The following is a 26,064-nucleotide window of genomic DNA, read 5'->3' on the forward strand; positions in this document are numbered from 1 at the left end:
AGGTGTCGCCCATCCTATATCTGTGCATTTCATTTTTCCACCCTAAGTGCAATACCTTACATTTCTCCATGTTGAATTTCATTTTATTAGCTTTGGCCCAGCTTTCTAGTCTATTCAGGTCATCTTGAATTTTCATCTTGTCCTCTGAAGTATTAGCTACTCCTCCTAATTTGGTGTCATCTGCAAATTTGATAAGTATGCTCCCAATTTTGTCATCCAAGTCCTTGATAAAGATGCTGAATAGCACTAGGCCCTGGACAGAACCCCACTGGACACCCCACTAGTCACTTCTCTCCAGGATGAAAAGGAGCCATTGTTGAGCACCCTTTGGGTTCGGCCGGTCAACCAAATACAAATCCATGTAACAGTTGCCTTGTCTAGTCCACATTTTACAAGCTTCTTTGCAAGAATGTCATGGGAAACCTTGTCAAAGGTCTTACTGAAATCTAGATATACTATATCCACAGCATTCCCTTCATCTTCAAGCTGGTAATTTTATCAAAAAAAGAGATCAGGTTTGTCTGGCATGACTTCTTTCTCTGAAACCTGTGTTGACTTTTTGTGGTTATGGCATTGCTTTCTAGATGTTCACAGACTCTCTGTTTAATGATCTGCTCTAGAATCTTTCCTGGTATTGATGTCAGACTAACTGGACGATATTTCATGGTTGTTTCTGCATCAGTTTCAAAAAATTTCTGTGACAAATAATCACATCTGCACAGTATCTGGCAACTTCAACAGTTAGCTGCTCCTAATAATGCAAATATTTGCAAGCTCTCCTCTCCAACTTCCATCAACTTCACCATCTCTTGTTCACACACCAATCCAATCCACACCGATTCGCATGTGAGCTGTATATTGTATTGGCTGTGAGTCATCTCCTGGAACCAAACAGCATGAAGTGACCTCTGCAGTTGGTTTGCATCATGCCTTGGGCTCCGACTCTGTACTTTATGGCAGTCTCACAGGATATGATGCCACCTGTCAATCAAAGTATTTTTGCACATTTTTAATGGAACATTTTTTCACCAGTCCTTTGACTATCTGCTTCCACTGATTCCCTCAAGGCAGTCCCCATCCAGTCTCTTCTTTGCTAGCTGCTATGAGTAAGGATACAATCGTTCCATGGATTTAGGGTATCTGCAACAGGATCATGCTCGGGTCACTCACACCAACTTTATTAATTTACTGTCAAATAGGGAAGGGTAAATGGGGGCTAAATCTGGGGGTAACACCCTCCTCTCTTAACTCTGATTTTCACTTATCTGTCATTGTCCTTCTTTACAGAAAAACTTGTGAGTCAAGAGAGAGTCCACACAGCAGAGAAGCCATTCAAATGCCAGCATTGTGGGAAAAGTTTTTCTTTGAAGTCAGTCCTAATGACACATCAGAGAGTCCACACAGGAGACAAGCCAAACAAATCCCAGCAGTGAACTAATATTATTTTTGTAAAGAAGGAATACAGAAAATATATTTTCAGAAAAAAAGGTTCTTTTCTTGATTTTTCAATTCAAATCAACTATGAAAACATATATAAATTAGGATGAATTAATCTCCTCTTCTCTTAAAGAGTAGAAACAAGAACCAAGTAAAAATGGAGATTGGGTTTTTGTTTATCTAGCTCTATTTTTCTTTTCTGAAAGATTATAACAGGATACTAGAAGAAATGAAAATTTAAGAAGTTTAGACACCATCTAGGAAGTATACATAGTTTAGACATACAGAAACTAACTTGGCTTTTTTCATATATATATATATATATATATATATATATATATACTTTGTATATTGTGTAAATATGTTTGAGTGTGTACTAATGTTTTGTCTTGTATGTCTTTTTAATGACTGTTCAATAATTTTTTTAAAAGAAAATGTATTTTCAATGCAGCAGCAAAAAGGCCCTTATGATTTTGTTTGTAAGGTTTGTCTGTCCATATGTCTGTTTATGTTTTAAAGTTATATTTTGTTAAGTTTACGTTTTAATTGCTATTAGTATAGATCATTGCTTTGGGTTATAAACTTGGCTAAGGATTATGGGTTGTGGTATAGGTTAGCTAGATGGGGGCCTGGGATTTGTTGCAGCTGTCTAGAATAGTTATGGGAATGCTAGCTTTTGCAATGTGTGGGATTTTGGCTTCAGAAAGTTGGGGGCAGGTATTAAGAGAAAGGGCTAGTTTCTGGGAACGGCAAAGGGGGCCTTGTTATCTGTGGGGCGTAGACTGTGGGAATTGGAGGTGGGGGCTAGGTTTGGAAGAGGGTGGAGTTTTAGGTTTGGGGGTTGTAATGTATTCATTGGATTGGGGGGGGGCAGTACTGGCTTAAACACCAAATTTCTGACTATGTGTTCTTAATAAAGTTCTTTGTTGTTTCAACACACTGGACTCATTGATGCACAGAAGTTCTGCATTTGCACAAAATTGACCCTTTCTTCTCTCCTCAGCCCTCAGCTCCATTCCCAGCCATAAGAACAGAGGCAAACACACACATATTTATAGACACACAGACAGACAGACAGACATCAGAGCTATATGTACAAAGCAGAGCCTTCCCAGCCTTTCCCTCCTGAGTCCAGCTCCGCAGCTTGGGTCCCATTCCGGAACAAAAGAAAACAAACAGCTTCATTTATATACCGCTTCATACTGAACTAACATTGTATAAGCAGTTTCCAATTATAAGCTAATTCCCCCCCCCCCCCAAAAAAAATCTGGGTATTCATTTTAGCGACCTCAGAAGGATGCAAGCCTGAGTCAAGCTTGAACCCTTTTGCAGGTATTGAACTCACAACCTTATGGTTTTGCAGTACAGGCATTTAAACACTGCGACACCAGGGCTCCTTCCTTTCTTCCAAAGGCCGACAGTGGAGTAAGCAGCAGCAGCAGCATGGTCCTTGCAGTCCCCGCGCATGGTCAGGAGGGGCCTTTGGTGGCAAATGTGCATGCACAGTCTCAGCCCCTGAACCTGCCGCCCTCACAGCCTGCTCTGAAGGAGGGAAGTGGGGAGAGCCCTCGTTTGTTCGAAGATTTGGCTGCAGGGTCTTCTGGAGGGGGGAGTTGGGGGGGTTGTAAGAAGGAAGGAAACCCTGATCTCCTCACCCCAAAGAAAGGCAGGGGCTCTGCCAGTCCTCCTCTTCCTCCTCTCCCTTCCCTGCCCCTTCCTTGGGGGATTCCTTGGGGCCCAGGTACTTGGGGGGTTATTATGAGAAAGGAGGGCAGGGGGGATCTTTGGAGAGAGGCATGGCCTTGGGGCCCAGGTACTTCAATAGCATTGGAAACAACATTATTCGGGGTGGTGGTGGTGGTGGTGGAGTTTTCTCTGGGGGTATGGGGCTCTGTCTGGGGGGAGAGAAGACCCAAATCTAGGCCAAAGCCAAGAGGAGGGAGATGGAGGGACCCCAAAGCCCCTTCTGGGGAGACTAACACACACACCCCACCCGGCAACCTGGGAACTAGGCTTAAAGGCCCACAGGATCCGGATTAGGCACTCCCCAACATACATACCTTTCCCTTCAAAACAAGCCTGTGGAGGAGGACCAACGGAGAGACCCTCAGCCCCAGAAAGTATGCCCCCGTTTCGGAGCTCCTTCTCGTGCCACAGAAAGGGCGCTCTATGCGCCCTTGCACAGCGCAATGACATCACGTCTGCGCCGCCTCGTTTGGAGGCGGTGCGTTCGTGATGTTGTAATGGTGCCCCCCGTGTGGAACGGAAACCGCCATTTTGTACGGACTGGGTCCGTACTAGGGTTAGGGGCGTCAGGAAGTGACGCCCCTTTCTAACCCTAGTATGTCCCCAGGACGTACTTTTATGCCCATCTGTAACAGGCCACCCTTTCTCTCTTGCCTTGATTATCTTTCCTTGACTTTGACACACTCTTCTGTCTCATCTTTCTCCTTTGCTTTTAACTTTCTTGCACTCCCTTACTTCCCTTTTGTCCTTCCCCTTAAACAGAAGCTGTTCCTTCTTGCATGTTCCAAGTGACTTCAAACCCGAGTGGCAGCTGATTAGTTCCCTGTCTGCAGATGTTGCCTTCTCCAGGATATAGGCTAGGAAGTTGCAAAGTTATAAGACACTACTGTAGTTACAACTGTTGTAACTAGGCTGCCAACTATTCCCCTTTATGGCCATCTTTTGTAGCAATGGAACTGGGCATTGCACTCTGCAGGGAGCCCTGGGGGTGCTACCAGTCCACTACATGGTCTAAGCTTTAAAATATTTGATTTGCTTGACTAAGACTGATCAAGGAGTTCCTCTGTTCTAAGCAGGAGTTCTTTCTCTTTTATGATTTTTTTTTTATATTTGTAGTTTTAATTACCTACTTCGCCCCTTCTCTGTAGTATTTTCTAATTGCCTGTTTTATCGTTGCTTTTAAGTTATCTACTGTTTTCTAAGCAGTTAAAATTAATTAAAAAAACTACGTTTGAACCCACATTAAATGATCATAATATATATTTGAGAGGAAATAAAAGAGAGAGAGAGATGGATGGATGGATAAGGAAGAGAACAGAACAATAGGACAAATCTAACAGCTAATTATGTATATCTGTATCTAATAAATAATAATAAATAAAACTTTTATTTATATCCCGCTTTTCTGTGACAGGACAATCAAAGCGGCTTACAACACGTTAAAATCCACATTTACAAATTTATATCCCAAATTCCCTCCCTTAAAACAGGATTAAACAAGTTACAATTAAAACATCTGTTAAAAACACAATTAAAAAAAAATACAGCGAGGACAGTGGTGGGATGATACATGATCTATATCTATAATGTGTGTGTGTTTGTATGTGTATGTATAATGAATGAATGGAAAGGCCACTGAGGAAGACTATTTTGCAAATGCAGAAGGCATCTGGCTATTAGTCCCTTCACCTATACATGGAGTAGGACATACTATCATACCTTTCCCACTGCTATTTCCAGGATAATATTTTTATGGTTCTATACCTTCCGTGTAGTATTTTAAATTTTTATTATTTATATCCCATGTTAAGAATCTCAATTGAAAAGTTGGTTACAAAGTGTTTTGTTTGGGTCCCCCTCCCAAAAAAATGTCCATGGTCACCTACTCAATTTGCGGGGGATCCGTTCCGGCCCCCTCACAAAAATTATGGCTCTCACATATTCGAGTCCCATAGAAAATAATGGGCTGCACACCCATGGCACCAGGAGGGGAGGCGTATGCAGGAGTACACTGTTTTATTAATGGACACCTGTCCCTTCCGCAAGGAGTGAGGATGCGGATACTAAGTCCGCAAAAAGGAGGGACAACTGTACAACAAAATGTATGATGGCTGCCTCTCCAAAAAAAATAAAAGCAAAGCATTTTGCACACTGCTGGCATTTGTTTGATTTCTCCTCAGTTTCAATTCTCTGATGAGTCTCTTCTATAAAGAAGGGCAAAGACAGAGAAGAGTCATATCAGCATTAAGAGAGAAGGGACGCCTGGGATCTACTATGGAGCTAAGCAAAGGTCATCTAGGAAAAGAAACTGGAGAGATAAAGTAGTTTCGGTGTCCCTCTTTTCTTCCTTTCATAGATATTAGTCACAGTTGCTAAATGGAACTCCTTAAAATGTTGGAAAACAAGGACTAGAGCTGGTTCACACCAATTACTTGAACCAGTTGAACCAGGTGTCAAACCAGGATGTAAAATTTGGATTCTTCCGTAAACGTTGATGTATAATTGGATTCTTCCATATTTGTTGTTGGAAAAATATGGAAGAATCCAAACTGAAAGTAATTATATGGTTTATAGAAAATGGTAGTGGTGTTATATATTTGGAAAAGAGTTGAATGAAGTTTGTGGAACTGGATGATGGGAAGGTTAATTCATTGAGTTTGTGGAGCTGGCTAGAGGAAGGGTTAATTCCTGGAGTGAACATAAGGGGGGGGGGGAGAATGTGGAGGGAAAGGAATGGGACCCATAGCAAGCACCCAAGCCTCCCTCACCCACATCTCCCCTCTTCGCCCCCCACCCCCATGCGATAGCTGAGAAGGTGAAAGGGTTGGTTTGAGTTAATTTTAATACAGTGGTACCCCGGGATACGAAATACCCAGGTTACGAAATTTCCGGGATACGAAAAAATCCCATAGGAAATAATTGTTCCGGGTTACGAATGTTTATTCGGGTTACGAAAAAACATTTTGGTGCTTTTTTCGGCTTTTTCGCACGAAACGCGGCTTTTCCCCATTAGCGCCTATGGCGATCCGGCTTACGAAGGCTTTTCGGGTTACGAACGGCGCCCCGGAACGAATTAATTTCGTAACCCGGGGCACCACTGTATAAGTTATTTGGCCAGATTGCTTGACTGGGTTTATTGGTACTTTGGTTTAATTTAAGGTTGCAAAATGGTGGGAGCAGATGGGAATTGGGGATATAAAATGGTCAAATCTTTAGTTAGATCTGACTATAACGCCATGAACTGTGCCTTTTATGCAATCTCTTTCTTTCAATAAAGTTTTTAGTTTAGACTCCTGTTCTGAAATTTGACTTTGTTGATGAAGACTTTGTTAGACTTGTTTCTGACAATCATCAGCCGAGCCAAGACACATGTAAAAGGAGCGTCGAGTAGTAGATACACTAAGGAGATATTCATTATAAATAACAAAATATAACTAAAATATAAGTCATACAAGATATTAAGAGTCTTGCAGGTACAATATTTGTAAGTATATAGTATTCAATTCACACAAGCTATTAAACAAATAAATAAACCTAAGCTTCCAATTCTGAGACTAACTTCCAAGATCCACTCTTTAACTCTCTCTCTCGATCTCAAACTGACACAGTTCCCCCAACTGTCTCTTGGTCTCTCAGGCCTTATATCTCCTTCTCACGGAAGCTTCCGGAAACACCTTCATCTTGCTCTCTGATTGGTCAAGAGAGCCTTCCATAGCAGTGATGTCATTCTGTGGAGATTATCGCACTGTGTTCTGAGAACGTTCCATATCATCACGTGATGAGAACGTTCCTGGAACGGATATTACCGCATTAGCAATCAAAACGTGATGAGAACGTGATCAGAATGGCAGTTTACCGCACTGCGATTCCTTTCTTGAAACCGTTCTCAGAACGGTTTGCTATAGCGCATGCGTATTAGATCTTGGGGGCGGTGTACCAATGACGTCGCCACTCGGTGGTTGTTTTTAACCGGAAGTCGTCCGGTGACTTCCTTGTGGGGTGTAAAGATGGCGTCGGAGAAAGCGTTGTTTGATCTTGTGAGCATGGTAGAGAAAGAAGAAGAGCGAAGAAGGAGAAGAAGGAGTCGCATTGCTAAATCGCTTGTCCTCATTTCGCGCCAGAGGGCTGCTCTGAGTAAGATTGCAGTTATGGCTGCCAGCGGCAATCTAGATATATCCAGTTGTCTGGCATGGATGGCGACCTGGCCTCGCATCCCACGTTGGTGGCAGCAACCCCGGGAGCGGACCAACTGGTGGAGTGACGAAGTCCTCCAGAGATGGGATAACGACATGTGGGTTTCTAACTTCCGCATGTCTAAAGAAACCCTTTTTGATCTGGCCAGCATCTTGAGACCAGAGCTGGAGCGTGGGGAGTCTGTATTCCGGAGTCCCATCCCGGTGGAGAAGAGAGTGGCCCTGACTATTTGGTGGCTCTCAAGCCCTCTGATGTATAGGAAGGTGGCTTCCTGTTTTGAGGTTGGAGCATCCACAGCTGCAGAAATCGCCATCGAGGTGTGCCTTGCCATGGAGAAGCTGCTGCTGAGGAAAACTATCCAGCTTGGAAACTACCACACGGTGTGTATCAATATTACTTTTAAACCTAAGACTTCTGGGTGCAAATGCATTAATGCATATCTAAAGATATATAGGTTTTGCTTATGTAATACCATTAAGATATGTTTGCATCCTGCCTTTTCCTTGTTTGGGAAAAAAAGAAAGGCTTTCAATTACCTTTGCAATTATGGGGGTGGGTTAATGGTCCTGGGCTTGGGGCATGTATTTAAAAGGTGCATCTCTGCTGCTGGCTTCTCTGTTATCCAGCTGTGCTGGGGGGGGGGGGTCCTGGGCTTGGGGCATGGATTTAAAAGGTGCATCTCTGCTGCTGGCCTCTCTCTTATCCAGCTGTGCTGGGGGGGTGGTCCTAGGCTTGGAGCATGCACTTCGGAGGTGCATCTCTGCTGCTGGCCTCTCTCTTATCCAGCTGTGCTGGGGGGGTGGTCCTAGGCTTGGAGCATGCACTTCGGAGGTGCATCTCTGCTGCTGGCCTCTCTCTTATCCAGCTGTGCTGGGGGGGTGGTCCTGGGCTTGGAGCATGCACTTCGGAGGTGCATCTCTGCTGCTGGCCTCTCTCTTATCCAGCTGTGCTGGGGGGGTGGTCCTAGGCTTGGAGCATGCACTTCGGAGGTGCATCTCTGCTGCTGGCCTCTCTCTTATCCAGCTGTGCTGGGGGGGGTGGTCCTGGGCTTGGAGCATGCACTTCGGAGGTGCATCTCTGCTGCTGGCCTCTCTCTTATCCAGCTGTGCTGTTGTGGTTTGCAATTCTGAAAAAATGTATCTTGATATATTTGTAAGAGTTGATATGTGAACAAGTAACATCTGGATTCCCCTTCAGTGTGTTCTAGGTATATATATAAACCATAATAATTTCTATCGTCCTTTTTAAGCTTTTGTCTCTTTGATCCCAGTTTCATATACCAAATAATAATAATAATAATGCATCATCTGTTATGAAATATGTTAACCCACTTTTTTGATCTCCCAAATTTATTATACCTTTGCCTTTTTTCAGATTATGGATGGATTTCAGAGACTCGGATTCCCACACTGCATAGGAGCTATTGATGGCACTCATATTTCTGTTTGCCCACCGCTGGGACGCAGAGAGGAATACATCAACCGCAAGCAGGGATTTTCAATTGTTCTGCAAGCAACTACAGATCACAGTGGGAGGTTCATTGACATAGAAGTAGGGAATTGTGGGAGATCACATGACAGCCACATATTTACCAATTCCGCTATATGTCAAGTGATGGATGAAGGCTGTTTTGTGCCCGGAAATCCCACCCTTCATGTCCACGATGTAGCCATTCCACCACTGATTATAGGGGATGGTGCCTACCCAATCAGGAAATGGCTCATGACACCATATCGTGGAGAATTAACACCTGACAAACTTGCTTATAACACCGCCCATTGCAAGGCAAGATGCGTGGTGGAGAGGTCTTTTTCGCGATTGAAATCTAGGTGGGGGTGTCTGTCTGGTAGACTAACTGTGAAAGAGGAAAATTTCATCTCTGTTGTCACAGCATGTGCCATACTGCACAATATTTGCGAGACGAGGGGAGAAGTGCTTGATCCCGATGTAGAGCCACCTGCGAAAATTGTCCTCCCCGCTTTAGCGAATAACATCAGAGGACACTCTACAAATCACAAAAAAGAGGGTCAAACTGTTAGATCTGCAGTAACTAACATTATTTTGGGTCGTTAACACCAGAAACTGACATTATTTGATGTTTCATAACATCACCTCAGTTATGGCAACAGCATTGATCTGATCCAAACGTTTCTTCTTGGTTTACCTTTGTATCAATCTATAAATGTTGATATACATGTGTTTGACAACATGTCATGTACAACATGTGAATAACTTTACCAGACGGCAATGTTGAATCACGGTTGTTTAGATTCTTTTTTCTTTTAACTTTTTTTTCCCCAATCAGGTTCTGCTAGTGGTGTTTATATTATTGTGGGGTATAAATACCCGACTGTTATAGATTAGCTTCATGGTTTACCCAAATTTTGGAAATCTATTTTGAAGTGTTATACAATTGCTATATTGATGTTTCAAATATCCTTTTTTGGGAATATAGGAAAACAATGGTGTAAAAATGGCTTGTTTATATTACATTTATATTAATACATCATGTTTCCTACCTTGAAAACCAAAAGGAAGGCTGTTCTAGAAACCATTGCTGAATAATGTTGCTATTGTTGTGGAAATGTTTAGGTATATTAAGGACGGTAGACCAATTTCTGAGAACACAGCTGTATTTTATCAACAATATAACTTAACATTTTAAAACACGATTAAATATCCTTTTTCTTTTGGAAAAAAACCGTCTGGTGGCTTGTTTTCCATTATGTCAACAAAGCATGCATTTATATACACTGTATATACATTAGGTGAGAACATATCCATATACACATGGTGACATACAAAACCTTTCCTTAACATGAAAATGAAATTTTACTGTGGTTCAAGGAGAAATGGTTTAAGTCCCTCTTTATCGGTCACAAAGGGCACGTAACAGGGTAAACATAGAATGCTGAAACATATCTGAGGTTTCAAAACAGAACCTTTTCCCTATATGTTTCCCTTATGGGGAAAATATTTTTTTTTTCTTGATTATCCTCCCAGTACGAGAACTGCATGGTTTATCTTGGTTTTGAACAGGTGCAACTGCGCCTTGCAAGGAAGATGTTCCTGCATTGCTCACACATTGCACGGTTCCAATGCAGCCTTCATTTTCTGGGGGATCAGTGACTGCAACAACATTCTGAACATCCCTGTTGATGTTCTCTACTGTGTTGTCACCATCTCTAATTTCACTACTAGGAGTGACAGGAGAACCATCAGGAGCATAAGCAGGAGGAAGTTCATCAAAGAGTTCAGGGGAATTGTTCCCTTGACATTTCCCACCAAAATCCGATGTGGATGGTTGCTCCTGGAAATCTGTAAAGACAGCTGGGCCTGGTGTTGAAGGAGGAATATCACACGGAGATGCCCTGAATGATGTGTGCATAGTTCCTTGGGCAACAGTATCATGTTGCCCCGTTGGAAGTGCACATTCATGATCTACTTTCCTCCGGTACAGTTCAGTCATGGTCTCCATGTACTGCAACATTCTCTGTCTGTCCTGTGCACTTCTCCTTACATCTTCCTCCATAATATTTACAAGTTCCATTTCTGTCCTCCTACAGTCTTTCATGCTGTCGTGTACAATTTCCATGAACCGTTCCTGTGTTCTCCGGGTAAGTTGGGCCTCTCGACTTGCACTCTGCATTATAGTGCGCGCAATATGTTCTCCTCTTCTGGCGCGACGATTCCTGTTCCTGTTTGAACGCAGTCTTGTTCCAGGAGACAGCAATACATTGGGTGGTTCGTCCTCTGGATCGTTAGGTACTGAAATTTAAAAATTAGTGAAAATAGATTAAGCCCACAGGAAGGAAATTTATTTCTAATGGTAGCATCATGTAAAGGGTTGTAGACAAAGAATTTTCTTAGAAAAGCAGATGCTACCTACCATTGCTTGTACCGCTTGTATCATCTGCACGTCTTTCCAAGTCACCCAATTGTTCTCCAGTCGCACCTTCAAAGTGGAGCATTAAACACCAACGTTATTTCTTTTGAACACATATACAGGTTCACAATATTTATGAAGAAAACAGAGATCCAGAAATTGACATAAATTTATATATGACTACCTGCTATTTGCGTAGGTCCACTTTCCAAAATTGTGACAGGTATCGTAATGACTGTGTCATCGAGACAAGTGTCATCAGAATCTGAAAAATGCAAGGGGAAAAAAAGAGTAAAGCCTTTGTTATTTTAACAAAATAATGTTGTCACGCACATAGCAGAAATCTTCAGGCATTACAGATGGGCAACTTGCCTTCATCACTGTCTTGTCTGGTAGTTGTTTCTTGGGTGCTTCCTTCGCCTGTGTTAGCCATGGAGGTGGATGCGGTTTCTTGATTCACATTTGTGGTTTCACCCTCCCTTTCAAAATCAAGACTTCGGGATAACCTGTTAGGGGTGATGCTAACATCCCCATGAAAGATTTCCTCTAGTTCCCTATAAAAGGGACATGTAATAGGGTTGCTTCCACTTCTCTGATTGTGTTTCACAACCTTTCTGTACTCAAATCTCAATTTTTTTGATTTAGATCTGCATTCCTCGGCAGATCTGACATGGTTCCTCTTTGCCATTTCATCAGATACAACTTTAAATTTATCCAAATTTCTGTAATTCTTTTTTAATTTGGACTGCAATTTTTGTTCTTTCCATATCTCCAATAAGGCCAAAACTTCATTGGCACTCCACACCCTCCCCCTTGCTTGTGCGGAGGCACTGCTTTCGGTCACTGCATGGCTATCCATGGCTTTCCTAATTACAGCAAATATAAAACAATACTGTCTGCAATTTAATTATAGAGGTTGTGAATCAAATTTCTGAGGTATCACTTAGCTGCTGCTGCTGGCTCTCTGCACTCCCAAATTCCCGGCTCTGCAGTAAAAGCACTAGAGGGCGCAAGTCTATGTTTTGGCGCCAAGAATCCCTGCACAGTGATGACGTTGCAAATCCCTCTTCCCGCTGGACCTTTGCAGAGTGGCCGAAGTTATTGGGAAGCAGTGATGGCGCGTAGGAAGGGTTCCAAATGGGCAAATAAGGAGATTGATCTGCTCCTGAGAAGTGTTAGGGGGAGCGGAAAATTAAAGACGCTCATGAGGTCCCGTTCTATGCCCATTCTTCCTGTGCATAGAGAGCTAGCAGCGCATTTAAAAATGCATGGCTACAACCGCACCGTCGAAGAGGTATTCATGAAGTTCAAAAAGACGCGTGATACATTTTTGGACAGTGTGAATAGTTTTGGGCCATCACCCCCCAAAGAAAAACAACCACCCTTTTTCCACCTAATGAAAGAGCTGTGGCTTATGGCCGGGAACCATGGCTCCCAGGAAAAAAATCCATCGGGTAAGTTTGTAGCTTTACAAGTAAAGGCTCATTGTTGCATAGTATGCCATGGAATTCCTCCAGTGTTGTAGCCATAAGGAACAGTTGCTAAAGACAGTAACTATATCAATATCATGTTATGCTATTTCCCTTATAAGTTTCCAAAAGAAAACAATACTGAAATGGACTACCAGCCCTGAGGTCGCCATACCTTTCCAACATAGGAAGGGATAGATGGGTGTAGATATGGAGGATAAATATATTAGACAACAGCATTGCCACTCTGTTTTCTTATTTATTCTATCTGCAAAAAGATGGAGAAATTTAAATGTCCTACATTTTTAGTTGTATTATCGACCTACAGTTTTCCTAGAGTATTCTTACTATGATCAATGCACAATTTCTGATTTAGTTATCTCTTTACTTTTTTTATATGCATCAAAATGCAGATGCTACTGATGAACCTTCTGCAACCGGAATCCAATCGGGACCACCAGGAATCCTTGCAGCAAGTGACATCTTGCCAGAAACCCAAACTCTGGCAGAACTTCAACAATCTGGTGAATTTAAATAAATATGCATTGTCTATTTCAAAAAAGAGTGGTGATCATATAAGGATTAAGGTTTCTATTAATAACATATATCTATATACCAAATACCTTAATATCACGAAAACTTAACTTACAAGACAGTAAATAACAAGAAATATACGAACATATTGTGTTAAACTGAGAATACATTGCAATAAACTGTCTTATTAAAAGCTATTCGTATATTTCTTTTTTCTGTACAGTGCAATCTTCCTTGAAAACACAGCTGAACATAAACAGGAAAATTGTGAGAGTCCTTCAGAGAATGGATGGAAGGATAAAAAAAATAGAGAACATTGTTAAAGTGCACCTGGAAAACACATCCACCAGTTAATTTTATTCAGAAATGTTATTGTTACTGAATTGTTATGTTTGTTTTTATTAAACCTTTTGTTGACTTGCATCCAAATTTGGATATGGTACAAGAATATTGTTCCAAGGGAACCAGACTTATTTTTACCAATTATTATTCCCCAATTTCTGGGTAATCTTTTGTTTGTTATCACGTTTTGAGAAGATTGTTTTGTTTTATTTCGTTGCAGTGTAATAAATGCAATTTATATTTAATAACTCGCATCTGTTGCCATGCTTAACAGTAGTGTCCTTTACTTCTATATAAAAATACCTGTTCAGACTGGCAGATTGATAATTTCTTGAATATCATGCCACCAAGTACAGGAAATACACACTGCCAAGAGCATCAAAGGTATATAGTTTCATAAAGATAGAGGTAACAGAACAACCTTTATCCATATTGCTAATTCGCTTAGCTCTGAAAAGCTATCATTCCAAACATTCAAGGTAGATGGTGGTATGACATATTACCTGTAGGCCCCTGTGAAGGTAGTCCACATCATACTGCTTCTGTTTGACAGCCTTTACATGTACTCTGTGACCAAGAAGTGTCTTCATTCAAACAATCAAAAATGAATGGTAGAGTGGCCATACATGTTATTCTATATATGCAAGTAGAAATGTTCTACAAAATAAAAATTATCCTAATTAAAAACAAAGGAAATACATTGCTGTGTAAACTGTAAGCACTTGGCAAAGAAAGCTTCACAGTTATAATAATAATAAAAATAATATCCAGGCAGAGAGTGTTGATATACATGGTTGCTTGATGATCCATCAGCAATGGTAAGTTTTGAGTGGCAAATTGTGCAGTACTATAAACAAATTCTAATATTAGTTAAATTCTGAATATGAAATAATTTCTCAAATGCATAACAGATTACAGATGAAAAAGAACATAATTCCTGAAATCCAGAAATGATCCCTTTTGTAAAATGCTGGAGGGAGAACAGTTCTTTGAAAATAATTTTACCAGCCAGCAATGAAAACCATGGTCAACATTACACATAAACCCACTTCCTCAGATGTAATTTTGGCTTAGGTAACACTCTTCTTTAGGCTGCTCATGCTTTTCAAAGAACCAGATCCATTTGCATATTAGCCAGCATGCTGCCAATCCCCGGTACACCCTCCATGGATGTCTATAGTGTGTGAAACTCTGCCTTGCATGCATTTCTACATGGCCCCCTCCCTTTCTCCCAAAATGGGAGAGACCTTCAGGGGACACTGGGGAGGGAAGGGTTTTTTTTCTATTTCTTTTCTTTCACCAGAATGTGAGGCGGGGAAGTTCTCCGCCTCTTTTTGTGCAGGCCAAAATATACTGTCATCCTTGTAGGTCACACAGTATGAGAACAGGGTCATATTGACCAGCGGTCTTCTGGCAGCCAGTAGGGCATCTCATGAGAGGCTTTACTGCTGCTCCAGAATACAGCCCGCTGAAAGTAACTCCTTTCCTGTCTGTGTCACCTACAAGGATAACAACATACAGCGGCATGTCGAGCTCCCATCACAGGAGCCACGACTGAGCAATTTGGCATCAAGAGCACCCTAGACCCCACACATTTCCACTGTCTTTCGTGTCATGGCGAGAATCGCCGTTCCTTGCTCTATGACATCTCTTTCTATGGTCGATCCTATACCGTTTGTCCTGCTGCCCACAACCCGCTCCTTTTGCTGTTATGAGCTCGTTTTGTCCAAAATTTAAAGCTATTTTGCATATATTTCCCAGCATTCCAGCACCCCTCATCCATTATGGCCTCCATGGCTTCAGTACCCAAAACCCGGCCATCCAATAGTCTCCTTGTCCCCGTACATGTGACTCCGAACAACCAATCCCCAGTCTAAATTCGCCCCTAAATGCCTCCCTTTCCTCTGTCAATCATCTGCAGGGGGAGGAGAAGCCCCAAAGCCGAGCTGGAAAAAGCCCCATCTGTCATAAGCACGCAGGGAGCCCAGCCCGAAATCCTCAGAGCCCAAAAGAGGTTTTAAAAAGACAAAAAACACATAAACCTTCAGGTCCCCCCCCCCCCGCTCAGAAAATTTCCCCCCTTTTCCTTGTGCAGCCCTCGGTGTCGCTGCATCCGCGGACCCCAGATGTCCTTTAAACACCAGCCTTCTGATATCATGGTGTATTGTGCCTACACACAACAGAGATGGGTCACTTACACAACTCCAGAGATAAATATGTCTAGACACATTGCAATATGCTGGCGACAGAAGTCACTCTGTGACAATTCCGGAGACACTTGTATCCTCGGCTTTTGCGACTCGGTAACAGTTTGCAAACATGCAACATGTGGTAGTTAGTGCTATGCATTATGTCTATGTAATGTCTCCATTTCTGCTTTTTTTTGCCCGTGCACAGAAAAAAAAAACCTCACACACGTGTGTGTATGCAGAGAATAGGATAAAATCCTTTTGTCTAAGACGGGGGCACGTCATACATGGGAGAGCAAAGAAAAAATTAGTACGCTCTAGGACTTTGGAGGACTAAAAGAGAAGGGCATTCTTTCAGCCAATCAGGAGACGGAGGAATGAGAGAACGGATTTGAGAACGGATAAGAATACCGCACACACTTCTCTTGGAACGTTTTCATCACGTTTCAGCTCTCTGGGAACACATTCAGAACACATTCAAATCCGTTCCCTCCTGGAACACATTTGGAACACATTTAAGCGTTCTGAGAACCCGATTGGAACACATACGTGCGGTATACTCAAATGCGTTCCGTTCTCATCACGTGATCAGAACGTTCTCAGAATGCAGTGCGATAATCTTCATAGTTACAACTTTCTTAATTTCAAAATAAATCAACTTCCAAAGTTGTATCACTTTCCCAAAAGTCCAAAACATTTGATAGATTGAACCCTGCTCCTTTTCACATTTCCAATATGAATTACTGCAATTCTCATACACCTTTCTTATTCTTTCTGGTGTTAAATACCATCAAAAATGTTTTATAATAACTCTCTTGGATGTTTTGGCTGCAAGTATAGTTCAAGCTTTTTTTCCAAGTGTATTCCCAATGGTCTAATTCAATTGCGAAACCAAAGTTTTGAGACCATCTGATCATATATTCTTTAATAACTTCCTCTTCTGTACAGATTTTAAGAATACAAAGTCTTGCTAATAAGGCATCTTTATTCGACATTATTTCTTGTTCTAGATCAGAGTCTGATTTGCAAATATTGTATTGTTTTTTATCCATTAGGAAAAGCAATCTTAATTGTCTGTAAAAGAACCATGAAAGATCATAACCCTGATCATTAGGATCTTCTCGTGTCTTTATTCTAGAAGCAGTTCTATCTATTTGCATTAATTCTTTATAGGAGATCCAATTTACGTCCTTTTTTGAATCTCTGGTCTCTTTTCGCAGGAACTTCATCTCGGCCCCCTTGGACACAGCCTTGGGACACCTTTTGCTGGAAGTGACCCAAGTGCAAGACCACAGGACCCCTGCCCACCTGATGGCCGACACAGAGGCCAAGAGGAGGGAGATGGGCCCCAAGAGAAAGAGGATGCAGAGATACAAGAACTCTTTGGTGAGTCGAGGTTCTTGACTATTAGTTTCATCTGTATCAGTGATGGGCCAGTTCATGAAAGCAAACGGAGAACATACGCTCCCAATTTAGCAGAGACAGTCATGGTAAATCCTCTGTCACCCCATTTTTTCAGGGGCTTTTAAAAATTTCCTGGTTGCTCTCTTGTCCTCCCACTTTCCCCCTTCTCAGCTCATTTCAATTCCTGAGTGCCATTCAGTTCGCCCCCCATCAACTCAAAAGTGGGGAGAGGAGAGGAAAGAAGGAAGCAGGATATTGCCCTTCCCAGGAGGCTGAAGCAAAAGCAAACTGCTGTGCCCTTCCTAGCTTGTGTGATCTTCCTCATAAACAACTTTGGCCATCTTGACCACCTTTTGGTGTTGCTTGTCCACATGTGTCTTCCTTTTCCCATCTGTGAAATGTTGGGGGATATGGGAGAACATCTCTGAATCTAAATATGGGGTGGGCCCAGTGGTCCTCAAGCCCACAATGCTCCCCAGAACAGTTTTTTAAAATTAACTTTTGCCTCTGAAATGTGGCAAGAAATGTCTAAATGCAATATAATTCTTTGGTGGCTAAATGTACTGTATGTGTTGGGATAGTGAGTATCCTAATCCATCCTCAGTATCCCAGCCATGGCCTAAATTATATTGTTTATTATATTGTACATTATATTGAAAGGATTCGAGACAAACTGGATCTCGAAGGCAGGAGTTTTTTTTTTCTTGCAGACAGAATTTAAAGTTTATTTCCTGGACTGAATTGTGAAGTGTTGAAATAATATTTGCAATGCACCATGTGCTTTCCTCCCCTTTTGCTTGGTCACTCTCTGGATGAGGGCTATTTTCTGTTGCAGGTTACCTTTGCGGATGTGGCGATATACTTCACCGAGGACGAATGGAAACTGTTGACGAAGAAACAGAGACTGATATACAATTGTGTGATGAAGGAGAATTATCAGAATGTGGCCTCTGTGGGTAAGGAACCGGAATCCATTCTCCTTTCTATGAAGACTGAGGTCCCTTTTATGCTAAATTATCATGGTGCTGTGATTCCACTGGAATTATAGAATTATAGAGTTGGAATAGACCACAAGGGCCATCCAGTTCAACCCACTTCTTCCATGCAGGAATACACATTCCAAGCACCATCCAGCCTCTGTTTAAAGACCTCCAAAGAAGAGGACTCCACCAAGCTCTAAGGGAGTATATTCCACTGTCAAAGAGCTCTTACTGTCTCAAAGTTCCTCCTAATGTTCAGGTGGAACCTCTTTCTATTTGGCTTGCATCCATTGTGGTGTCTCCTTATCTCTGTAGCAGCAGAAAGCAAGCTTGCTCCATCCTCAATACGACCCTTTCCAATATTTAAACATGGATATCATAACTACTCTTAACTTTCTTTTCTCCAGGCTAAACGTACCCAGCTCTCTAAGCCATTCCTCACAGGGCTTGATGGTTTCCAGATCCTTCACTACTTTGGTTGTCCTCTTCTGGGCATGTTCAAACTTTTCAACATCCTTTTGAATTGTGGGGCTCAGAACTGGACACAGGATTACTCCAAGGGAGGCCTGACCAAAACAGAAGAGAGTGGCACTATTACTTCCCTTGATCAAGAAACTATACTCATATTGATGTAGCCAGAATGACATTGGCCTTTTTAGCTGCCGCATCACACTCTTGGCCCATGTTCAACTTGTGGTCTACTGGGAGTCCTAGATCCCTTTCAACTGTAGTTTAATTGAGATAGCAACATCCTGTAGAATATTTGAATTTGTGGTTTAGTGAGGCACTATTGCTCTCCACTTTATAAGGATACTAAATACCCCATCGTAAACTGCCAATTGTCAGAACCAGCTTCTGTGGTTCATCCAGAATGGTATTGAGGTTTAGGGGGGAATTGTTAGTAGTTTAAATATTAGTAGTTTTAAGTAGTAGGTAAGTATAATGGGGCCTAGAACGGCTTGGAGGAAGGGAATCAGTTTTGGAGGCTCTTAACTGACTGGTTTGTGAGATTTGAGTGGCAGGCATGCCCCAGGGAGAGAGGCCTATGAGAACGGTGGAAGAAGAAGGCAAGAGGTACCTTGGCAGCTGGGTTGGTTAGGGGCTGAAGGGGGAGGAAAGGGAGGAGTGTGGAGATAGTAAACGACGGAGGGCAAAGATTTCGACTCTTCAGACACTAAGCAGTGTTAATGGATGGTTCTGCCGGAGTTTCTCAATAAAACTTTAGTTTCAAGCAAAGGACCTTTTAATTCTGAAATTTAGGATTTTGTGGGAAGGAAGCATGGAGATTAATGCTTTTCTCACCCAAATGGTACTTAGCACATCACTGAGCAAGTTTCCTACCCTTTTTGGTCCCTCTTCCATCCTTTTGAGGCTCTGGAGAGGGTTCTTGGGGGAAATATCTCCCTTGGCCATGTAATGGATCAGAGAGGGCTCAACAGTGGTAAAACGGCCTCCACTTCCCCAAAGGGATGCAATGGGATACTGAGGGGCAAAACATTATTCCATATTTTTGGGCAATACAATGTGGGGGTGCCCCTGAGATCCCCTGGGAGCCAATATGACCCCCTCCCCCATGTGACAGAAGTCCATCGCTGTCTTAGAGATGTCTTTAGGCTGTTTTAAGGCTGCTCTTTGGTGCTTGATCCTCACCAAAATTCGAGTCCAGTTCCCAGCCCCCTTGCTCTGCCTTTCCCAATGAATCATTTGTACTGTATATTGATTATCCATTCTCAACAAATGGGCCTCAAAGTGTCACTTTTATACATCACACTCTGTGGGTGTGTGTCTGTGATAGAGAGAAGGAGGGAATGTGAAAAACAGAAAGGCAGGGAACAGATGATGAAGGTGAAATGCGGAAGCAGTGCAGATGGACAAGAGGGAAGGTTGGAGAGCGGAGGGAGAAAGGGAAGGGGATCAGGCCTCTGGGAGCCAGGAGGGGAAGGCAGGAGCAAAGCCAGGATCGCCTAGTTCTGTGCGGAGAGGAAGGGACCTCTGGGAAGGGCCAGGAGAGAGGCCTTGGGGATTGGGAGGCAGCCACCAACCTGACAGATGTTAAGAACTAAACTGGTGAGAACCGGCTCAGACTCTTGTTTTCAGACATATTTAGGGGTTTCATTTAGCAATTATGAGCAATGTCTATGAAGGGAGGAAATGGCAACACATAAATTCCTTTTTCTCTAATGTTTCTTTTCCAACCTGAGTTTGCTTAGCTCCATGGTTGATTCCAGAGGCTCTTTGTCACTCAAAATTTTGGAGTCTAGGGAGGACACTCAAAAGTGCTATGACTGTGATGGTGAACCTATGCCACGCGTGCCAGAAGTGGCACTTTGCCCAGCCCCCTTCCTCCCCACTTACTCTTCCTGCCCCCCAGGTGTCCCAAACGGGGCATTTGGAGGGCAGGGAAAGGTCCATGGGGAGGAAGGCAGGGGGGCTCCCCAGCCACCTATCTCTCCACTTACCGTTCCTGCCCTCCAGGTGTCCCAAATGGGACACTTGGAGGGCAGGAAAAGGTCTGTGGGGAGGAAGAGAGGAGATCTGCTCATTCTTCTCCTTTTGCCTTTCCTCACCCCCAAAGGGCTCCATAGAGCCCCTTGGGGTGAAGAAAGGTCCGGGAAGAGGAGGGCTGGGGCTGTGCTCTTAGCTCCGCTCCCTCATGGGCCTTTGCTGACCCCTAGCTGTCTCTGAGAGACAGTTGGGGGCCGGGAAAAAGGTGGGGGAAGCCCCGCCTAGAGGATGGAAGCTCCGCCCATGGAGGGTGGAAGCCACATCCCCTGGGCCAGAAGCCCCGCCTCAACACGCAGCCCCATTCTGAGGGGCCAGAAGCCCCGCCCCCTGGCACGTGAACCTAAAAAGGTTCACCATCATCGTGCTATGATTTTAGGGGAAATTCATACTTAGCTCAAAGGAGAGATTAGGGCAACAGTGACCTCAGGATTCATCCCAACTATACCAGGAAACACACAGAACTCCAGAGGCATTTCAAATAGGTTTTTGTATTTTATTTAGGGGGAAAGTAAAATACACATACATATATGTGTTCATGTGCGCGCGGGCATGCGCACACACACACAAACTAGGTATCAAAGGTGGGAGTGGTGAATAGTGTGAGGCTTTGCTAATGGTAATACATTACCTAGATCAGTGATGGTGAACCTTTTAGAGGCCGAGTGCCCAAACTGCAACCCAAAAGCCACTTATTTATTGCAAATTGCCGTGTCCCTCTGGCTTTCTAGTAGCAAACTCTGGCAAACTCTGTGCTGGGGTGATGCCGCAGAGAGGGCTCTGAGTGCCACCTCTGGCACGCGTGCCATAGTTTCGCCATCACTGACCTAGATGGATCTCGAATCCAATTGCTACGGGTCCAGAATGGGGAGAGAAGACAGTAACTTCAATGGCAAGTGGGGCTGGCGAGTGTAGAGAGGTGTTTAGCAATATAAATTAACAGAGGGTCTGTCTGCAACTGGACTGACGCCGAAGAACAGCCAGTTGGAGCTGATATTTATACAGAAATTGTTGCTTAGCGGCAGAAACCGAGCATTCGAAAAGGTTTAAATTGCTTTAGAAAGTTTTTTGTGTGGGAAAAGAATTGTCTGAAACTGAAATAAATGCAATGGATGCTTTGTGGAAATACTTCAGCCCAAAAGGATTATCACACTGGCTCTCAGGTCCTTCTTGGCTCTGAATTGTGGTCCCATTCAAAGCCAATGTATAGTACAGTCTGAAGGCGACACTCCCAGCGCTCAGTAATAACTGAGCAAGAATAGAAGCAAATCTCCAGATATAGGTATTGGCAATACACTAACCACTTTCCACACTTAAAGATAACTCACAGACACAGTTGATTTCCTCCAAGTCCTTGGAGGTTCTTTAGCTTGAGTTGCAATAGAAAACAAATATGTATCAGCTCTCCTCTCTGACTTTCATCAACTTCACAATCTCTTGTACAAACAGCTCCAACCCACATCAATTCGCATGTGAGCTGTATACTGTATTGGTTGTGAGTCATCTTCTGGTGCCAAACAGCATGAAGCATCCTCTGCAGTTAGCTTGCATCATGCCATGTGCTCTGACTCAACACTCTATGGCAGTCTCAACTGTCTGACTGTCTGCTTCCACTGATTTCCTTATGGCAGTTCACTTACAATCTCTTCTTTGCTAGTTCCTAGGAGTAAGGATACAATCATTATATGGATTTGTGGCATCCAGAATAGGGTTATGCTCGGGTCACTCACATCAACTATGGCAGGTTACAGACCGCCTGAAAGCGGCGGTTTACTGGCGCTGCCAGTTGCTGCATCCGGAAACCGGAGCGGCCAATCTGCGCGGTTTCCGGACGCAGCAAAAAAGAAGCTCAAAAATGGTGCTTCTTTTCTACACTCCGGAAGTGGTGTCACGAGGCGCTAGTCACACACTCGCGGTGTCACTTCCATCGCACAACGTCCAAACGCTATGTGTCCATGACATCAAAATGGCGGCGCCTGTGTGTACTAGGGTTTAAGGGCGTCTAGAATAGACACCCGTTTCTAACCCTAGTACACCCCTTCCTAACCCTACTACGTGCGGAGCGCGTACTTTCAGTGCAGGTGTAACGCGCTCAAATTAATTTAATTTCACATAGGGAAGGGTGAACATGGGGCTAAATCTTGAGGTAACACCTTCCTCTCTTAATGCTGAGATTCAGTCCTCTCTGTCATTGTCTTCCTTTACAGAAGAATTTATCAGTCATGAGAGAGTCCACACAAGAAAGAAGTCACATAAATGCCAGCACTGTGGGAAACATTTTGCTTACAAGTCAGTCCTTGTCAAGCATCAGAGAGTCCACACAGGAGAGAAGCCATACAAATGCCAGCATTGTGGGAAATGTTTTTCTTTGAAGGGAGACTTAGTGAGACATCAGAGAGTTCACACAGGAGAGAAGCCACACAAATGCCAGCATTGTGGGAAATGTTTTTCTTCAAAGTCATACCTACTGTTACATCAGAGAGTCCAAACAGGAGAAAAGCCATACAAATGCCAGCATTGTGGAAAAGGTTTTTCTTTGAAGGGATACTTAGTGAAACATCAGAGAATCCACACAGGAGAGAAGCCACACGAATGCCAGCATTGTGGACAATGTTTTGCTCAGAGGTCAGTCCTAGTGACACATCAGAAAGTCCACACAGGAGCGAAGCCATATAAATGCCAGCATTGTAGGAAATACTTTTCTTGGAAGTCATACCTAGTGAGACATCACAGAGTCCACACGGGAGAGAAGCCATACAAATGTCAGCATTGTGGGGAATGTTTTTCAATGAAGTCAGTCTTAGTGACACATCAGAGAGTCCACACAGGAGAGAAGCCATACAAATGCCAGCATTGTTGGAAATGTTTTTCTTCAAAGTCAGACCTAGTAAGACATCAGAAAGGCCACACAGGAAAGAAGCCACAAAAATCCCAGAAATGAACTAACATTATTTTTGTGAAGAAGGAATACAAAGAATATATTTTTATTCCTGTGGTGATTAGAAAATGCCCTTGTGATTTGTGTGTTAGGTTTGTCTGTCCATCTATCTTTATGTTTTAAAGTTATATTTTCTTAATTTTAGCTTTTAACTGCTATTAGTGTAGATCATTGCTTTAGTTTATAAATGTGACTGGGGATTATGGGTTGGGGAATGGCTTAGCTAGATAGAGGGTGGGATTTGTTGCAGCTGGCTAGAATAGTTATTTGATTGATAGCCTTTGGATTGTGTGGGATGTTAGCTGAAGAAAGTTGGGGGGAAGGTATTAACAGAAAGGGGACTAGTTTCTGGGAATGACAAAGGTAGCCTTATTACCTGTGGGCCATTGGCTGTGGGAATTGGAGGTGGTGGCTAGGTTTGGAAGAGGGAGGAGTGTTATCTTCTGGGGTTTTAATGTATTATTTGGCTTGGGGTGGGCAGTTCTGACTTAAATGCTGAATTTCTGACTCTGGCCTGATTTAAATGGGCCTTTGCGCAGCCCCCGTCACTTGCTAGGGGTTGGCCGAGAACGTAGCATCCTTACCGGCCTCACTCCTAGCACGTGATGGGGGCGTCAAAATGGCGGCGCCTTGTACACACGGCGCTGCCATTTTGACGCGATGGATGCATAGCGTATGCACATCCCGGCACCTTTGTGACACTGCAAGTGTGCCATTGGTGCCTTGCGGCATCACAAAGGCTCCACAAGAAGAACCTGCTTTTTGTGGGTTCTTTTTGTTCCGCGATGAAGCCGTGTGGTTTGTACACTTTGGCTCCCTTGTAGAGCAAACCGGGGAGGCGGGAGACCTCCCTTTTGGGCGGTTTGTATCCCGCGATTGTGTTCTTAATAAAGTTCTGTTATTTCAACACAATGGACTCATTGATGCATATAAGTTCTGAATTTGCAACCAACTGACCCTTCTCTTGTCAGTCCTCAGCTCCATTCCCAGCCATATGAGCAGCAGAGGCAAACACACACACACACACACACACACTCAGAGAGACAGATCTGTATGTACAAAGCAGAGTCTTCACAGCCTTTCCCTCCTGAGTCCAGCTCCGTAGCTTGGGCTCCATTCCGGAAGGAAGGAAGGAAAAAGGAAGGAAGGGTGTAGTCCTTCCCTTCTTCCAAATGCCGACAATGGAATAAGCAGCAGCAGCTAGGGCTTTGCGATCCCTGCGCATGCTCAAGAGGGGCCTTGGGTGGCAAATGTGCATGCACAGTCTCAGTTCCTGAATCTGCTGCCCTTACAGCCTGCTCTGAGGGAGAGAAGTGGGGAGAATGGCTGGAGGATCTTCTGGGGGAGGGGTGATGTAAGAAGGACGGAAACCCCGATCTCCTCCTCGCAAAGAAAGGCAGGGAGCCTGCCTGACCTCCTCTCCTTTCCCTGCCCCCTCCTCTGGGGATTCCTTGGGGCCCAGGTACTTGGGGGGGTTATTTTGAGAAAGGAGGAAAGGGGGGGACCCTTGGAGAGATGTGTGGCCATGGAGGGGAGGGGGATTCAAAGGTAAAAAGGACTTTGAGGAGCCACTCCCTCCTGGAAAGTGGGGCAGAGGAGAGACCCTCCCTTCTGATGACTCATTTAGGGAAGAGTTTTGTGCCAAATACAAACAGTGTTGCCAATTTCGCGACTTTCACATGAAAACGGGGACTTTTCAGAGCTTTTCGTGTGATTTCCGCGCCTTGCTCTAATTCAGTGCCTTTTCCGTGCCTTTGGCCAGTTTCAGCTGCAGCCTGCTGCAGAGCAACCAAAACCCTTTGGAGTGTAACAGTTTTCAGCCAAGAGGGCTGGAGAAAACTCTCTCTCTCTCTCTCTCTCTCTCTCTCTCTCATGACTCCCTCTGAGAGCCAGGACGGAGCAAGCCCGTTTGGAGGAATAGTTCAGCCAATCAGAGAGAGGACAGTGATTATTGCCACCCCCCCTCAGGCATTCTCAGGCTCCAGGGGCAAAAGTGCTGGAAAGAAGCAGGGAGTGAGGAATCTTGGCTGGCTTAATCCCAATTGCCTTGGATTTCCAAGTAAGACATAAGTTTCAAGGCACACAAAGGCAATTCCTGATAATGGTATCATGGCTTGATGTTGTGGACTTCTGTGTGTGCCTGAGAGGGACATTTGAATTTCTGAATTCCTGAGCTTGGGCAGAGTGCCCCAAGTCTACCTCTCAGGGTTGTTGTTGTACTGTCAGGACCGTTTGGGTTGTGTGATGTGAATGCGATGTTCCTGAGTGTGTGTGTGTGTGTTAGTGATTAAATATGCCTCTGAGCATGGGCAGAGCACCTGGTCAGTTGGCACCCCTGCTGCCCTGTCTTCCAAGAATTTGGTTTGTGGCTCTCTTTTCGTTCCCTTTTCCATTGCCATCGCCATCCATACTGCAGAAATAATCCAGTTTGGCACTGCTTCTA

At 43.6% G+C, this 26,064-nt stretch overlaps 2 protein-coding genes and 1 long non-coding RNA gene across 3 annotated transcripts in view; 2 read left to right on the forward strand and 1 right to left on the reverse strand.

Moving 5' to 3' along the window:
* Positions 1–26,064, forward strand: part of LOC149282475 (uncharacterized) — a 186,896-nt gene that overhangs the window by 124,323 nt on the left and 36,509 nt on the right. The gene's annotated exons all lie outside the window — the stretch shown is intronic.
* On the reverse strand, positions 10,615–12,120 carry LOC149282481 (uncharacterized). Its single transcript, XR_016277961.1, has 3 exons — positions 11,448–12,120; positions 11,267–11,332; positions 10,615–11,145 (listed from the first exon to the last, which is right to left on the reverse strand). It is a non-coding gene; the product is annotated as an uncharacterized LOC149282481 (long non-coding RNA).
* On the forward strand, positions 22,812–24,227 carry LOC149282482 (uncharacterized). Its single transcript, XM_089498148.1, has 2 exons — positions 22,812–23,560; positions 24,161–24,227. Exons 1-2 carry the CDS (start codon positions 22,812–22,814, stop codon positions 24,225–24,227), a joined length of 816 nt encoding a protein of 271 aa, XP_089354274.1.

This window comes from Sceloporus occidentalis, unplaced genomic scaffold, assembly GCF_023333645.1.
Source record: "Sceloporus occidentalis isolate IW3139 unplaced genomic scaffold, rSceOcc1.0.p SCAF_114, whole genome shotgun sequence".
Classification (NCBI taxonomy): domain Eukaryota; kingdom Metazoa; phylum Chordata; class Lepidosauria; order Squamata; family Phrynosomatidae; genus Sceloporus; species Sceloporus occidentalis.